At 38.5% G+C, this 18923-nt stretch overlaps 2 protein-coding genes and 1 long non-coding RNA gene across 4 annotated transcripts in view; all 3 read left to right on the forward strand.

Moving 5' to 3' along the window:
* LOC131788977 (peptidyl-prolyl cis-trans isomerase FKBP2-like) overlaps positions 1-18923 on the forward strand; it is a 127145-nt gene that overhangs the window by 12857 nt on the left and 95365 nt on the right. The gene's annotated exons all lie outside the window — the stretch shown is intronic.
* LOC131799982 (uncharacterized) lies at positions 8374-9419 on the forward strand. Its single transcript, XR_010718140.1, has 3 exons — positions 8374-8462; positions 9011-9108; positions 9370-9419. It is a non-coding gene; the product is annotated as an uncharacterized lncRNA (long non-coding RNA).
* LOC136276903 (protein kinase C delta type-like) lies at positions 10599-14525 on the forward strand. Its single transcript, XM_066170378.1, has 6 exons — positions 10599-10674; positions 11084-11191; positions 11780-11917; positions 12025-12084; positions 12936-13015; positions 14277-14525. Exons 1-5 carry the CDS (start codon positions 10600-10602, stop codon positions 12954-12956), a joined length of 402 nt encoding a protein of 133 aa, XP_066026475.1. The 5' UTR covers position 10599; the 3' UTR covers positions 12957-13015; positions 14277-14525.

Genomic DNA, 18923 nt, shown 5'->3' on the forward strand with positions numbered 1-18923 from the left:
TCGCAAGAAAAACTCAAACAGGAAACGTAAAACAAAGGCCAAAATTGTTGATATAGTCTTCTTATCTCCCAGGTCGTTCGCGGGTATGCCGAGGACAGGCAGTCGCCATCGAGTTCAACATTAAAAGTGATGAATCCGAACCCTTCAGGCATTACCGCGAGGCGCGCAAGGAACTGAACGCCCTGCTTCGTGTACGACAGCATCCTTTCCTTACCAACATCATCAGTGTGTCTTTGTGCCCCTTGTGCCTTGTGCTGGAACTAGCAGAGCGCGGGGCTCTCACCGAGATCTTATCCAGCCCAAAGTTGCTTGATCGCATTGTCCTCTTTCAGACTGCATATCAAGTTGCAGACGCACTGAGATTCCTTCATGGCATAGATGTCATCTATAGAGACTTAAAACCGGAAAACGTCCTTGTTTGGTCCTTGGAGGAACACGCTGATCTTCACGTCAAGCTCATTGATTTTTGCACGGGGAACTTCGCGACTTCGACTGGTTTGATTTCATGCGCTGGATCTCCCGGTAACCATGCACCTGAGATGTTGGAATCAGCAAGTAAAGAGGAATACACCTTTCAAGTAGACGTATATTCGTATGCGATCCTCCTTTACCGAATTATCACTGATTGCTGGAGAGCGTCCGCAGTGGAAACACGTTCCGGTAGCGACTTTCGGCTTTCTGACGCTTACCGAGCTTATGCTTTGATGCTGGTCGGGTAGGCCGACCAAGAGACCGACGACCGCTAAAATAACCGAGCAAGTCTGTCATCCCACGTTCCAGTGTTTGATAGCCAAGCAGCTTATCCCCTCAGTCTGTGTGTCATGCTTGTCTCGCACAAGATTCCCTTGATCTGTGGTTAGCTTGTGATGACCACACAGGCAACCGAATTTTTGTCTACGATGGTCGCACACTCAGCATGAAGTTTTCTTTCTCAATTGAAACCTATCGAGAGCAGCGTCTCTTGTTTCAGATCCAGTACATACATATTATGGCACCTTTCGTTTTAATCGCTGCCCGTGGAGAGTTTGCCTCGGTCAACGCTCACTTTACTTCGAGTGAGTCGCGTTACAAGAACGTGGCATCCATGAGATTCGACCAACCAGTTAGCTGCGTCGCATCAAACGATGAGTACGCGTTTGTTGGTCTTTACGATGGAAACGTGCATTGTATCTTGAAAACAGATATGAAGAAGATCTTCAGGAAACGTGCTTTTCACAGCTTCAATGTTGGACGCCACCGAATTCTGGTACTCGCAGCGGCACAGGATAAGCTGTCCACGAGCCGATACATTTACAGATAATTAACGAAACCAGGCGAAATGGAGGCTTTCGACATCGACGCCGTGTGGTACGGTGGCCCTGAGGGACTGGAGAACAACCCACAAACGCAAATCTCCTTTCTAAAGGTTTCTCGTGAAAAAAAAAAAAAAAAAAGCGTTTTGTCCGCCTGCAGGTCCGTTCTCAGCAAATGGGATTCAGAGAACAGGCAGAACCACTTCAGCGTTGACTGCGCAGTTGTTCTAAGGAGTCCCTTTGTGGAATCCGAGTCACACAAAGATCACGATGACGCAGTTGCGTGTATTACCTGCGTGAAGCCCACGAGTGACTCTATTTTGGTGGGCATTGCGAGTGGCCACATAATGATATTTGATTCGGAAACAGGACATCTACTCACTTGGTTTCATCCTTTTGATAATACACGTAGTCTGACCCTTATCAATTCCCCTGGTTCCAGCGGCACTGAGCAAGGATACGTCATAAGTACCGGGAAAGGATTAAAGACAGGACGGATTAGGCCCGGTATGCGAACTTTCGGCGGAACGGGTGACAGAAATCCCGAGGGAAGATACAAATCGTAAAGTGAGTGAACCGGAATGAAAGACTCACAGAAGAAATTCAACAGGAAGAAAACTCAGGAATCCTACTCCGTCCATAGAGGAGCAAGAAAACGATGCCGTAGATGCAAACCCTACTTTGCGGCCGAAATGTTCCGTGATGATGTGGGAACTGTTGTCCAAGAATGGCTTCGCAAGAGTAGAAGCCAAAAGCGGCAGAGGACGCTTTTCATGCAGGCATTGTACCAAAGAAAAAAGTAGTGATCAGCCCTTGCAGAACGGCGATGAAAATAATTAACAGTGAAAGTTACAGAGAGTTCATTGTCATGGTCTCATGCTTTGAAGATCAGGTAAAAATGCCCTGAAGAGACTGGCAAGCATATGACGGGTGTCGGGGCAAGCGCGCTAGCTCGACCATTTAAACCAGAGTGGTTTCTGATTCTTATTTCCATTCATTGCGTGGAATAAAATAATAGAGAACTGCTGGCTTGGCCAGTTTTCTATAAATACAATCTTTCCAACCTTGTTCTCAGGGTCTGTCTTCTTTTCATCAGCTGAGGTAGAAGAGAGGGAGACAGGTCGGAAGTGGGAAGAATAGAAAGCATAGAAACGTCACATCTGTTTTGGTGTAAAGAAAATTCAATTGAGGTGCCTTGATGTGTTCAATGTGGGTCAAATTCTATGTAATAGGAGGTCTTGGCTTTTTCTCCTTCTCCCGGCTTTGTAACCGACCATTTTACCTCCTTCCTCTTTCTTTTCCTACTTTCCCCTTTATTTGGTTACAGTAAAAGTCTAATATGCGTTGAAATCTCTGTATGACCACTTTAAAGCAAGCAACGCCTCACAGACCTCATTGCACTGGATACACCTCAGACACGAGTGCAACTTTGAAACTGTTAAATTATGAAATTCTTATTAATAGCCTGTTATTGGAGTATTTTGTATATGGTTGGGTAAACAGAGTAAGACAGAAGATCGACTGCCAGCATTTCACTTCCTTACCCTAAATAAGACCATAAAGCGTTAATCTCGTACTCGTGATTATTCATCTCAAAGACTTTCGAGGCTCTTTTTCCGACCCCGCGTAACCTTTGTCGTGGAAACTTTCATACAAGTTAACTCTCTTTACTCGAATTGCGTTTCCTGACAAGTCAAAGCGAAAAATTATGTGGCCCGAAACACTGAAAGACTCTGGGACTTTTTTGTATTGTTGTTGTGATGAGAGGGCAGGGAGCTTCATAGTTTAGTCCCCTTCAGGTTTCGCTAGTTAAGGGTCGTTTAGGTACATTTCCCAACTACAGTGCTTTGTATCTCAAAAAAAAATTATGATGAAACGGTTTCTTCACGGCCGTTGGCGTCTTCGCAGAACAGGAGTTAAAATCAAATGTTTTGAGGAATCATAAATCTTCTTTTTGAGATGAACCTATAAAACAATTAAATATTTATCGTTGAAACCGAGAATATTCTTTGTATTTCCAATGCCCCATCAACAAAATTGTACCAAAAGCCGGAATTTCACAAAAAGAAGGCATAGAATTTTGTAATCGATGAATATCGTGATCGGGAAAGAGGTAACTGTTGAGAATATTTGATCAAAAATTCCACTCAAAACTAGTTTTTGTATTTCTAGGAGTTCACCGGAATATTCCATGGTTATAAGTCAGTAGACACACATTTAACTAGGGAGGTTCTCGCCTTAATATTACTTTAAATGTAATTCTTCATGAATTTCTGTTTCTAGCGCGCGCTTAAAAGAAAAAGCTGCTATTATGACGCACTCTGATCATAAAACAGACTCGGAGAAAACATTACAAAGGCCAAGATGGTTTTTGTAACGTCTTGGATAAGTTTTTTTACATTCGCATGTTTCAGGGACTATTTTTGGCAGAGGTCAGAAACTGAATGCAAAGAAAGGTAGGTCTTTAATCATTCAGTCCAATTTCGATAAAAGTTTTAAGTTTGTAAATAAACAACGGAAAACTTTTACAGACCGATTGTGCGGCTTGATTTATCAAACTATTAAATTGCTTCACTAGCTACCCGACATTAATGTGAACATTCAAGAGTTTAAGTTCAAAATATGTGTTTGAGGCAGGCTCAAGGTATTTAACATCTTAATGCACTAAATAAATGGAAAGAACAAGGCTTTATTTTTGCAAAACTTGTGTTGCGACCAAGTATTAATGGTAGTCGTCATTGTGACGCTAACATTTCTTTTTTTCAGTTTTGAAGAGGAAGCCCGCAAGAAAGATAGAGAACAGAAAAGACAGGTATTCTGATTTCTTTGTAATGCCGTGTCAACGTAGCAGATTGATTATTATTATTATTATTATTATTATTTTTTTTTTTTAAAGCTTCTGATGAGGAAGGATTACATGCTAACAACTGAACTGCGTAGAGCGGGCCCGGCATAATTATCGAAAACTCCAAACCCCAACAAAACAAAATTTAAAAGTTTCATCAGAACTATTTATTTGGGCCATATTCAATTTCAGAGGTACTAATGCAAAAAGATTTTCTTTAATTGTATTTTTCAAAGAAGAAAATAAACTATGAAAATTGTCAAGAGAAGATAAGAATCACACCATGATGGGAAAAAAAAAAACAAATCGAAAGGGAAAAAAAAAAAAATCGAGCAAGTCTTTAGTTTACTTTTTTTTCAGTTGTCAAGGTTTCGACAACACCCATTATAAAAAGGAGAGGACATTTCTGAAAGTAGAACACATAATAAATAACAAGTACATGATTCCGTTTCTCTCCTGACAAATTAGAGCTGCAACGTTAATTCAACGGGTTCGAAGCCTATATGGTTGACTTTAGAGCTCTAATATTTCAGACTCTTTGAAAATCTAATCAATCTTTGTCCAATATATCACCAATGAAAAAACTTTGAATGATAAAACCTTTGTTTTACTCACCCACCGAAGCGGCGCAGCAGTGTTTTTAAAAGCTGCTAACTTGTCAAAGAGTGTCATATGCTTTAAACATTTTTAAATGGAATATCTTCCTTGAGGAAATTAAGATGTAGTTTACTTGTAACTTTCTAAATTTTACTTTGTAGAAAGTGGAAAGTAGCGGATTGATATAAAGGTAGCCATTCGGGGGGAATGATTTTCCGTCTCTGTCTTTTCTTTGAGGGGCTATTGGAGAATACTTTCCATTTTTGAAATTCCATTACAGCATTGCAGCATGCAAAACAAAAATTTATATTCACAGAAAACTTTTAAACTAAACTGAACAAGCAGCGTAACATATTGTTTAATTGCTTCAGATTTCTCAATTTAATTTCTTCTAAGTGAAATAAAGCTGTCAGGGACTGTCTATTTGCTCGAGTTGTCTCACATCTTGTTACACCCTCATAAGGTTACACCGTCATAAGGAGGTGGGTGTTGTGAGGTGGTTGTTGGTTGTTGTTCTTGAGACGAGGGCATTGTTGGAATGTGGCGTTTGTTGAAAGTTAATCGTTGTTGAGAAAGTTCCCGTTGTAAGGGGAAGACCATTTTCAAAACGTTGGCCGCAGCGGTTCCACAGAAAAAAATAGACCTTTGATATCAACATGAACAGAATATGAAGTTTTTAAGATGATGACACTGGAAGTTTATGTGATGATCATGGATATTTTAGTTGCTCATATTAACTGTTGATATCATAATGTTTGTTCTCTTTGCAGAATAAATGCGCGTTCATAATTCAACGGGCTTGGCGTCGACTAAAGTTAAAAAGACTTGAACTTCAGGTAATTTGATATAGTAATAACAGTATAATCACAGTTATACATGGTAAATTCAATCATTTAATTTTATGGAGCGATTTCAGTTGTATAAGATGATGGGATTATTTTAAAAGGTACAGAAGTTAAATCATATTTCATAGCCTCCCTTAATTAAGTATTGTAGACATTTCATCCACTCTTTAGTGATATAAAGCCGACAAGGTTCCCAGTTACAAATATTTTTCTAAATTGGGCCTTGACAAAAGAAGAGTGTCGTTGCAGTTGGGACACGCTTTAGTTGCTGTGTCATTGTGAGGGGGTGGCTGTTGTAAGAAAGAGGCGGTTCATGGGAAGGTGTTCTGTGTAGAGAGGTGGCCCTTCTGAGGAGATGGTCATCTCTAGGAAGGCAGCCAGTGTACGGAGGTGACCGTTGTAGGCGGATGACTGCCGAAGAGACTTTTCGTAGAAAGTAGACCTCTATTATGTACTCCAACATGGCGTGACGACTTTAAGATGCTGATATTCTATGCTGACATTATGAAAATTGTTGTTTACTTTGCAGAATAAATGTGCCGTTTAGATTCAAAAGGCGTCACGTCTTATAAATCTTAACTGCAAGTTTCATTATTTAACTTTCTCGGCGATTTTAGTTGCAATCCGATCCAACAAGATGATTTAATCCTCCACATAGACCAAAAATATTAACTGTAAGGGGAGAGAATTTTTTGTAAACACATCTTGTTACACCCCCCGTCAGTCGGGTTTTTGAATCGGCTGTTTGGACGCACTCAAGTTGCCGAAACGTTGTGAAAAGGTTGCCGTCATAAGGAGGTGGGCGTTGTGAGGTGGATGTTGCTCTTGAGACGAGGGCATTGTTAGAATATGGCGTTTGTTAAAAGTTAATTGTTGTTGAGGAAGTTCCCCTTGTGGGGAGAAGACCATTTTCAAAACGTTGGCCGCAGCGGTTCCATAGAAAAAAACAGACCTTTGATATCTACATCAACAGAAATATGAAGTTTTTAAGATGATGACACTGGAAGTTTATGCGATAATCATGGATATTTTAGACGCTCATATTAACTGTTGATATCATAATGTTTGTTCTCTTTGCAGAATGAATGCGCGTCCATAATTCAACGGGCTTGGCGTCGACTAAAGTTAAGAAGACTTCAATTTCAGGTAGTTTGTTATAGTAATAACAGTATGATCACAGTCAAACTTTTTGTTTACTTTGCAGAATAAATGTGCCGTTAAGATTCAAAAGGCGTCACGTCTTTTTCATCTTCATTGAATATACATTTATACTGCAAATTTGCCGCCATAAATTGAAAAGATTAAAAAATAAGAAGAGCTCAAACTCAGGGTACTAGGAGATAATAATAGCGGTTGGTACAGTGTTAGATGGCAAGTTTTATCATTTAACTTTCTCGGCGATTTTAGTTGTAGTCTGATCCAACAAGATGAGATTCTTTCTAAAAGGCATTATTTGCTCCCTTTCGACTCCATGGCCTTACCAGGGGAATGGATTCACAATTATCATCAGCATATAATTACTTATCAGTATATAATTACTGCTTTTCTCCTGACAGAACAAGGCTGTCAAATTAATACAGAGAGCTTGGAGAAAGCATCGAAGAACGAGGAGGGTAATAATTTTTAGCCATAATTTTCTATATTTTTCATCCTTTATCTGTAGCCCGTGTTCAACTTCTACATTTTTAATCCTCCACATAGACCAAGAAAATTGACTGCAAGAGGAAAGAATTTTTTGCCTTTGAAAACACATCTTGTTACACCCCCCATCAGTCGGGTTTTTGAGTCGGCTGTTTGGACGCACTCAAGTAATTTGATATAGTAATAACAGCATGATCAAAGTTATACATGGTAAATTCAATCATTTAATTTTATGGAGCGAATTTAATTATATAAAATGGTGGGATTATTTTAAAATAAAAAGAGAAGGGGGATCCAAAAGTTAACGTCAAAAATTTTCTTTCAAGAAATTTTCTAAGAATTCGCTCTTTTGAAAGGAAATCCAAACCGAGAGGCTAAGGGTTTAGCCATGAATGCAGAGCGTTCCCATGCAAAACTTAAGCCACCGGTATCACCATTCCTTGCAATGCACCAATGAAATCAATTAATTTTTTTCCATTTTGCTCTGTGCAAAGATCCGTAGAAAAAGAAAAGGTCAGGAGATGTCCGATTATCCTACCAAAATGCGAAGAGTGGAAGATTTGGACAACGTTGATTTCCAGGACCTATTTGAAGTTAAGAAACTTGAGGAAGGAGGCTTTGGCGAGGTAGGAGATTCTGTTATATAAATAATATAAATATAAATATATATAATATATATATATATATATATATATATATATATATATATATATATATATATGTATATATATATTGTGGGAGGAAGAAGACAAATAAACTAAAAGTTCATCCTTACAGGCCTGTTTCGTGGTTGCCCACCCATCAGGGGATTTAGGAAAAATTAGAAACTTAAATTAGAGATAGTTATGACTCGTTTAGTCTCAAGGATTGATTGTTTTCAAATTTGATCCATGGTTCAGTCTATGTTCAATTCTTATTAATTTCTTGGGGAAAGAGGGCTGCTGCAATGCGGAGTCGTTCGGCGTTTAGAAGACTGGGGAAAACCAAAACTAAAGGTTGCGTCAATTAATGTCACCACAAATTGCTCAAAGTACTGTTAAGCAGATTCTTTAATGCTTGGCTATTCTATTCCTACTTCAGGTAGCGCAATTTTATTGCCGAAAAACCCATGGATATTACGCAGTAAAAACTTTTAAGGAGAATGAAGCAAACAAATCGATGGTGTTGAAAGAAACATTCATCCTCATCCACTTGGCCGGGAGTTCCAGGGTTACCCAGTTATGCCGGGCGTTTACCATCAAAGTATGTACCTAAGAAACGGCTTTTGAATACATACAGAAAGGTTGGCTACAGGAGCAGATAAAACACGTCCATATTTAGGAATCTTTTACTGGCGTGGCCATGGAACTTTGCACATCGTAGCAGTGGAGTGATCATGCCTTCAGGAGGCAACAATAAGCGTGCTGAGAAATTCATTTTTTGAAACTGAACGCAAGTTGAGCCTGCCACTATCTCAGTCAGTTTTTTTATTAACGAATAGTTAGTTATCGTTTACGAGCCAATCTTGGGGTCAAAAGGATTTGGGGGGGGGGGGGTCTACTTGATTTTAAGGGGGAAGGGAGGAGGGATTAGTCGTCGTTAACAGAGCATAAGGGAGGAGCTTGAGGAATTTGATTGTCAATGAAATTCCAATGAGGAAGAGTCAGAAAGCCTTAGGGAGGGATTAAATGAATTTTAATGAACGATTCATTGAGTAATTAACGCCAGTTTGTTGAAAAAAGAAACAAAGCATTAATCAACACAGCCGTGATGCTGATGTCAATAAACTAAACAGAATGTTTTTGTTTCAGCTCACAAAAACAGCCTTAGCGCTTGAGTATTTGCCCGGTGGGGACTTTGCTGGAGTTCTGCGAGCCCAGGGAGGAAAACTGAGTGAGGAACGCGCCAGGTACGATTTAAATGAAAAGAAGTTTCAACGCCTTGTGAAGGAAAACAGCTGAGCATCCCGGAAGTGTTTAAAATTGTTATCGTAATCGTCACTCATGCTCATTAAATCTTTACCAACATGTAGGCTTTTTCTATGCCGCTGTCAACGCATTCAGTTTTAAGTTTGCAGACTTGCAGTTGCTTATTTTCTTCTGACTAAGACCCAGGTTACAACTTAGAAAGTCAATTAAAAGTATTCATACGACAACGTCTGGTATTTCAGGTTTTACGCCGTCGATATCGGCCTGGGATTGAAATATTTGAATTCGAAAAAAGTCATCCACAGGTATGTTTGTGGCATAACGTACTCTGGAATGTCTCATTCTGAAGAAAGATTTGTTTTTTCCCCGGTGTCTTGGAACCCTTTATAAAACAACACAGACGATATTGATAACCATAACAGTAACGACAGAGAAAATGACAACAACAACGATAACAATAACACTGACGACAAGAATAACAGGAACTAGAGGGATTATGGGAATGATAAAGAGAAATATTTGAAAAATAACGCAGCCAGTATACACCCATTTCTTTCCGATTGCTACAAGGATACAAAAAAATTTTCTCGTTCATTCCGGCTTAATTCCAATGTCGACTAACTTACCTTCCCTGTCTAACCAGCTTTCTTGATGCAAATTGGCTGAAACATAATGCACCACTAGCGGTCGAGAAAAAGAAAAAAAAACTTGTTTTTTGAAATCGAGGAGCCACAATTGACATGAGCGGTATGGGATTGGAATCGAGAAAGAACGGGTAGAAGATTTTCCATTGTAACAGAAACATTTATGCAAATCTGGTTTGCCCTGATGTAAAGTAATGTACACTAAAAATGAGTGAAAGAAGTTTTTGCCAACTTATTTCATCAGAGATCTAAAACCGGAAAATATTCTGGTAACCTCAAATGGCCACTTGAAGTTGTCAGACTTCGGTCTGAGCGAATTTGTCGTCTTTGCAGTCACTGGAGTATGTGGAACTTATCCATATATGGCGCCTGAGGTATAAGGCTTGTAGCAGATTACCCTGAAAAGTCTTTGTTCAAATCGCTACTGTTTTTTTCTCACTAATTATTTATCTTCTCTATGGGTTTTTAAGAAAGTTCTTCTTTCTTCTCCTCCTTCTCTGAGGGTAAAATGTATTCCTATAATCTTCCGCTGTGGTCAATCTTAAATCAAGGCATTGTCAAACGAGACCCAACAATTTTCTCGACAATAAAGGGGTGGGTAACCTCTCTGCTTGTCACGAGAATCTGAAAAATTACGATAAAAAACATTTTTTATGCCTCTCCGCCCTCAGTTTCGGACAACAAATAAAGTAGAAAGACCCCCATACTACACGATCCTGACCGCGCCCTTGTTAATACACTGATGTTTCAACCAAGCTCACGCAGTTGAATTTGTTAATACACTTTTTGCAATGCCAATAAACTCCACCTAATCTGTTACAGATGATTATGGGAGAGTCTTATACTTACTCTGTGGACTGGTGGTCCTTTGGCGTGACTTTATTCCTGATGCTGACCGGCAAGGTTTGTACAAATAATATTGCAACAACTCACACATTGCAAATATGTTTACATTTGTACACAATAACTCGCCCTTCGGAAGGACACAAATGCTTATGAATCAAACTTTTGACAATGAAGTAATCATTAATTGCCATTACCTTTCGTCCCGTGGGAATAGGACACCCGCCTATGGCAAACATGTTAAGGGGAGACTCCACCCGAAAAGGGGATCTGTTTTAGTCTTCAGATATCCTAAAGGTCACAGAACAGATTCCATCAAAGGGACAATCAAAGAGTTTGGAAATATTTTACCACCGAGAGATTTGGAAGACAATTAAACTTCCACTCTGATATAAATCATCAGCCCATTTCAATAGTTTAGAAAGGCGTGGAGTGATTAATTAAATATTTTAATTTTTCTGCTTATCAGCTACCATTTTATGGTAAAGACAAGAGACAACTTTTCGAAAACATCGTATACACAACGCCTGATATCCCCAATTGGCTTGGGAGAGAGACCAGAGATTGCCTTTTCAAGGTCAGCCAACGAAATCCAAAGTTATGCCATTGAAGTAAATAACTTTCTTCTGAGACAAGAGAGGATGTCCTCTTTTGTTTTAAATGATACCGATTTACATAACCTCTGACAATTGATCTCCTTCTGCCCCACTGCAAAATTAAGTTTGATTAAAAACATTGGCATTTACCATGCACACGTGGCGCGAGGAATCATAGAATTGCTTCGGTAAATTTGACAAAAAAATCTCCAAGATTCCGGTTTAAGAGGAACTACAAGAAACTTACAGATCAATATTTTCAAATTTTTCAAGCTGTAACTGACACCCTGAGGTGTGTACTCAACAAAATTTAAAATAAACGTTATGAACGAACCAAAATTAACTGAAATCAAAATAAAAAATTAGATCATTGAGGTTTGCGGATCACAAACTTTTGCGATGAACTAGAAGGACCCAATGTAATTTGCACAACAAGTTTAAACAACTCTTTTTAAAGTATTTCTAAATTAATATTTTTGGTAAACACTGTAGAGGAAATAGTGCACTTCATTTTTTAAGTCAGGTATTTCAATTTTAACGAAACAAATCTTTTATTTCTGTATAAGCAGCTTCTCCAAAAATGCCCGGATGTGAGGCTTGGCGTTGAAAATTTTCAATACCATCCGTTCTTCAGCTGTCTTCAGTCTTCAGAACCTCTCGCAATTGCATGTGGTCCATCCGCGGTAAATACGACAGCAGAGAATGAGGTATGCTGATATCAGTGTCAATAGATCCAAAGTCAGTCCATTTTACTGTAAGGGTTTCATGGCAGACAGTGCTTCTTGAAAATTGCATCTTCTCTACTTCTTTGTAGATTAACTACATCTCTGGATTTTCATCTTTACTGTCAGACGATGCAAATATCATCATTGCGGTAAGTGTAAAATTCTCTTATTAAAAGATAAAACAAAAATATATTCAAAGCCGGGCCCCTTTTTTTTACCTCTTTGGAAACGATAATTAGCCTTAATAATTGTTTCTCTGCTCAACTTGACTCAACTTGACGCCACAAGTGTTACAAAAAAACTTTTCGAAAAGGTTCAAAAGAAAAATAGATAAGGTAATAAGCACCAATGAAAATATCAAACGAAAACAAATGAGAACCAAAAGTAAAGTGATAAATTTTACGGGTCAGAAGCGCGGAAAAACAACGATGATCAAGTCACATGCAATAACTTTAAGTATTTAATTTGATTGGTTGAGAAAGTAGGGCAAGTTTCCTTGGCAACAAACCTTGTGCAACTTTGAACTGCCGATCACCACTTTGAATTAGAAGTGGTAAATATCCAGTTTAAAGTGGCTATTGCCAATTTAAAGTCGCGATCGCCAGTTCCAAAAAATGTGTCTATAGCAAAGCTCTAAATAAGCATTGTATTGTTCGGTTGCGAAAGTGGCCACCTACTCTTTTCCCTGGCTTACACGCTCTGCCCACCGACGAACACCTAAAAACGAAAAAACTAACAATGACAAGTCTACTATTCACCATAAGACAATATGCAACAAATACAAACGAACCGAAACAAACATACGCCACGTTCTACAGAAATACCATACAACATGCGTACCAAAGTTCACAAAGAACTACAACGTTCGAGCTGTGGTTGGAATATTTGCCTTTAAGTTATTTCACACACTCATAGTTCATCAACCCATCCAATAACTCATTTGTTTATCTCGTTATTGAATCAATACGTTTTTCGAATTTGTCTTTTTATCATGTTCTAGGATGACGCTCTTTCAAATTAATTACCACTGAGTTTGGGGGTTTTTCAAACCTATGTCAAAAAAGATGTGAACTTATCAATGTAAGTGAAAAGCAATTTTATTGAAACAAATGCATCTTCCCTGGTTCTGTATGGATGCAAAAATAGTCTTATATCGTACATTAACCGACCTGTTTTCCAATGAGTAGCTCAAGTGTTTCACCTCTCACACCCTAACTGAGTCAGTTTGTATATTTTCCACATCGTTCTCTATAAGTTTCCTATTGCACTGGCAAGGAAAATTTTTAATGAAAATCAACTGACTGAGTGCAGTTTGTTGCGAAATCACACGCGTGATTTCAAAATTGAACGAGCGACGACTGATGAATGAGTAAAATACGAATGAAATAATCATAATGTTCGTAACAAAAACTGCATTGATTATTGAAAGCTAACCGTAGCTTTAGCTTGTGGTAACTCAATGAAAGTTTTTTCCTTCTTTTCAGAAGTTCAACTGAACTTAATAAAAGATACTTTCGATCGAACTTATCAATATGTGTGTCTTGTTTGTTTGTCACACCAATAACTATCCATTACGTGAGATTCTCCTTCTCCAATCAAAACTTATGGCAAATAACAACTCCCTTGAGAAACTTTAAAAACAGGGAGCCTTGGAACGTAGGGTAAAATCAAGTTGCTGCCAATAACAGGGACTTCTTCTTATCCAGCGTGTGTCAAGCTGCCGATCAGTTGAGACAAGCAAATAGTGGGCAGGCGAAATTGGCGAAAGTATAACAACATTTTTCCCTGAAAACAGCTACGCGTCTTACTTGAGGTGCTTGAGAACGAGTTGTGTGCCATGAATCAGCGGTTATTGCGCGTAATGGCTAACGTAAAATTAGACTTCTCTTCGTTCAAGCGTTTTCTTGCGAGAATTCATAGACTAGAAAATAAATATTTGTCTCTGCGACAATGGTTGGAAAATAAGATGGCTACTTGCCACCGACCCCCCGACATACACTGTGGTCCAACAAGAAGAAACGACGAACTTAAATTCCACGAAAATCGAAAGCTTGTATTTGCCACCATGCAATTATTTTGCGCTCGCGAATGTGGATTTCAGAGACTTTCAAACCCCTTTCGCAGACTCACTTGGGTAGGTAGGTCTGAGGGTTGATTCAAGTAAACGAGGATAAACTTGTTAGTATTAATTTCGGACAAGTTTACCTTCTCACTCGAATGAACCCTAACTAATACAGGTTCCTAGCAAATCAACCCAAAAAAATGTTGGGACCTTAAACACTGAAATATTTGTTGTTGTTGTTGTTCTGATGGACAATTTTTACTGTTTGGTCTATTTCAGGCTCCGCTGGTTAAAGGTACCTTCAACTACAGTGCTTAGTATCTTCAAGCTTTGCTTAAATTTCTATGGAAATCTTGATACATGTATATGGCTACAATAGCTTTATATAAACCTTAAGGCAAAAACCGATTCAGAAAAAAAACAATTGTAAAAACATTTTGGGAAAACGTTTTAAAGGTGTATCAACTTGAACGTAAATGTAACACCTAAAAACTTGTTTACAGATAACAACCTCGTTCATGTTAGATAACAAAATGTGATAATGATTTCAAGACATCACTGATTAAAAAAAATTACTTTTAAGCTACTTCAAACAATTCATTAAAGATCAAAACAATGCAAAGTCTTTTTTCTTCGGCGTGTCCAAAATCCTAATAGCTCATAAGAGTATTTAAGACAAATAGAGAATCAACTTATAAAAAAAAAAATCCGTATGGGCTCTTGAAGGCTCTTTCGGTTTTCCTTGCTTTTAATAGAGGACTCTTACAGAGATTTTATAGGTAGCCTTGTGGTTTCAGTTCCAAATGTCAACGTTTGCAAGCAACATTTTACTTCCTTGGGTTTCATATTTTGTATGATACAGCTGCAATTCTCACTGCCTTAACTGAAAAGTAAAAAAGGCATAATTTAGAGAGAATCGTGGAGTTCACATAAAATTTTTCATTCGGCTTTACGACATGAGACGATAAACTACCCAACAATTATTATAGCAGAAATTTATGTTTTACTCCTATCAAATTATAGAGAAAAAGTCTGTGTCCAATCAATTTTAAAGCATCTCAATTTCTTCAGGAAAAAAGAAACTCCTAAACTCTACACAGCAAGAGAACAACAAAAGCATTTATGATCAAATATATTTCTAAAATTTGGATTTAAAGTTACTTTGCATTGCGTAAATGTTATGAAAAGAGTAATTACATGGGTCGGCAACTAATTGTCCTTGAAATCAAGTTTGACGTCGTCACTAATGAGTACAAATGGCGCCCAGTACTTCTCCTCCTTGAAGGTTTCAGAATCTCTCATACACTTCATGGCTTGATTGAGAGCTTCAGTTGCCTTCTTGCCTTTAACAGGTGCATCGCAGAAGAAACTCATGAACTCCAGGGTTCCCTCGTCACCTATCGTCCACAAGGCCACGACAGATCTAGCGCCGGCACCCAAGAATGTTCGGGCGATGCCGACCACACCCTCGGCAATGACCTCCCCACGAGCACTGTGACAACAGCTTAGAACAACCAGTCGCGCCCGCAGCCCAGCTTCCATGAAATCTTTCATCGTTAGTAGATAGTCCTTCTATTGAGGCTGAGGGGTTTCTCTTGTGGTGTTTGGTGCTTGGATAGCTTCACCAGTTTCCATTTTACCATGAACTGCAATGTGTATTAAAGCCACTGCTAAAAGTCGTTGGACACTTGTTCTAATTTTCGTATCATTTACTATCACCTGGGAACCATTTGTCGGACATAACCGCCAATGGTATTCTGAAATTGAAGCGGGCAAAAACGAGTTCGTGTCGCACTTATCGTCGTACTGTTCTTCAAGTACAAGTTTTCAATCCGCTGATATCGCGATAGGAACACCACAAGGGACTTCATCTTTGGCTGCTTCTACAAGTAAACATCCTACAGAGAGCACCTCCGCAGAGAGCAGGGGTGAAATACCACGGAGTAAAACACCGCACTTTCCCAACAGCCCGATCGTGAAGGAGTTCCCCGTCGATTGTCTACCGGAGTTACCTACAGATCTGACGACGCTGATGGACGACAATTTCCTTCACTGCTGGAAATCTGGCGTTTGCCTTCGTCACCCATGGTTGTTCCTCCTGCTGCACTGCGTCGCCGACACTGGATCTGATCAACAGTTGATTCGAACGGAAGTAAGCCCTTGACGTCACGGTTGGAGGGTTTTGAGTTTCGCGGTGGACCACATCGACACGCTCATTAGCAAATGGTACCAAGAGTTAGCGACGATGGATGGACAGCAACCCAAAGTCAGGCAGCTTGTTCCCTGTATGATGTGCGAAAGACTCGGCCTTGCAACCTCGTCATCATCATCATAAACTTTATTAATGTGTCTTGAATATCTGGCCGACGGGGTTAAAAACTCCTCTACTAATAGGGGACACTTAATAAAGTTAATAACCTACTAAATATTTTCTATTGAACTAATAAAAAAAAGCTTAACAATATATTTAACAATATAATGTAGTTAAAAAACCTATTAATCATCAACTAATGGGATAAATGATTAAAAAAAATAAAGATTAAGAATTACAAAGGATGCAGTTAGAACAATTGTCGTCTTCTACCATTACGCTCAAATTAAATTTACGGATACGATTTTTAAAACTAAATAAAGATTGGAGGGTTCTAATTTCGCTTGGTAGCTTATTCCACAACTTTGGTCCCAAGTAGGTGAGGGAATGTTTACCATATTTCTTGGTCCTAAATCTGAGGATGGCAAACTCAGCCACCCTTAAGTTGTAGGGTGAACAATGCGTGTGAAATAGCTCGCACACTATGGTGGGGCAAAGTTTGTATTTATATATACGGATAGTAATATCTTGCAGTCTTCTGTTCTGTAGCGTCGTTAGATCACTTTTGTCCAGTCTCGATTGCTTATCTAGGAAAACTGCGCGTAGTGCTCTTTCTTGAATCCGTTCGAGCTTTCTTTTATCAGTATCACTACAGAAATGCCAAGTCAGGTGGCAATAGGTTAAGTAAGGCGATATGGTTGATTTACACAGAGTTAATTTAGCATTGGTAGAGATAAGTTTTTTAAGCCTCAACATTACGCCTACCTTTTGACTCGCCTTCTTACATATTTTACATTTTTTTATTTTACATATATTACATTTTAAGACTCTTAATTTTTTAGCGCTTACTTATTTATATTCTCTCATTTCTCTTAGGCTCCCATCTAAATATAATCTAAGGAATTATAGTGATAACCTTTTGCTTAGTTATCCGCGTTTTAAATCTATAGCTACACTAGGTGATCGTTCTTTTACCAGTGCTACACTGAAACTGTGGAATGCGTTACCATTTGACATAAGAAGCGCTAGCACAGTTAATATTTTTAAAGCCGAGCTAAAAACTCACCTTTTTCGTCATGCATTGTAAGCATATATAATTGTTTTTATTATTGTGAGTTTACTTTTAATTGTAATTTTAGCTTTTTAACCTTTTTATTTTGTTTTTAATCTTGTCATGCGCATTTGAACATTTTATGGAATTTGCACATTATAAATTTCCCATTATTATTATTATTATAATTATTATTATTTCATTAATGTGAGTGTTAAACTTCAATTGTTCGCCTATGGTAACTCCTAGCAAATTAAGACATTCAGAAGTTTCAATGGTGTTTCGTCGAAAGTGTAATCGAATGTTACTATCTGTGCAGTTATGCTTTAAAGTCATAGTTTGATATTTGCTCAGGTTTCCTTTTAGCAGATTGCTAGCATACTATTCGGAGGCCCTATTGGCATTCCTCATAAGATTGGTGTTAGCCATTTTCGGGTCCCCCGTTGTTTCATACATTTGATGGTCGATTTCATTTACAAGTTCAAGTTTACCGACTGTCAGCGTCAAAGTGCAAAGTCAGATTTAATCCGTTGTCCCAATCACCCGAGCTGGGAAGTTGATCTTCACAAGGTTGCACCTGATATAATGTTTCATGACGTAGATCCTGACTTATTGTTGTCGCACGAAGGCGTTAGGTATAAGGACGCCGACTCGAGTATCCCCGGAAGTGGAGGCTTTCGAAAGGTATCTGTTTCTCCATTACATACAATACTTTATTCAAGAGAAGGAAAATAAAAATTGTAAAAGTATCTATCGAAAGGGGATATTCTAGAGGTTAACCCTATATAAAAGATTCCCCGAATAAAAAGATCAAAACATTATATACAGATAATTAAAAACTGTTTACCATCATCTCAATCAATATTCATGTAAATCTTTAGTCTGTTACGAAATAAAGTCAATGATCCTGCGTGTACAATATCTTTAGGCAAATTATTCCACATATTAACGATCCGTACAAAAAAAGAAAATTTGTAGCAATTTACGATAGCTATTTTTACGTAGAGCTTATAATCGTGATTGGCTCTAGTTCGATTACATTTAGTAAGTTCAAAAAAGTCCGAAAAATGAAGACTATCTATTTCCAGAACTATCTTGTAGCACTGGATCAGAGATAAAAACTCTCTTCGTTTCTCCAAAGTTTGCCAATTCAGTAGGTGGCAGCGGTCTTCATAGTTCATTTCTCCGCGTTTTTGCTTTAATGCCAACCGAGATGCCCTTCTTTGGACTTTTTCCAAGGATTCGATATCCTTTTTTTGGTAGGGGCTCCAGACGGGGACAGCGTATTCGAGTATAGGTCTTACTAACGACTTAAAGAGGCAGGAAAACGCATAGCGATTATCGTTTCCAAGTGATCGCCTAATTATACCCAACACTTTGTTCGCCTTGTTTACTATGTAGGAAACGTGTTTACCCCAAGATAGATCGTAGTTTATTGTGACCCCTAGGTCCTTGGCACTGTCGACAGATTTTAGTTGCGTACCAAGGGAATAACTAGGCTTGGATCTGTCTCTACTGTGCGTTACACGCATAACTTCACATTTTTCAGGATTAAAGCGCAACT

This window comes from Pocillopora verrucosa, chromosome 7, assembly GCF_036669915.1.
Source record: "Pocillopora verrucosa isolate sample1 chromosome 7, ASM3666991v2, whole genome shotgun sequence".
NCBI lineage: Eukaryota > Metazoa > Cnidaria > Anthozoa > Scleractinia > Pocilloporidae > Pocillopora > Pocillopora verrucosa.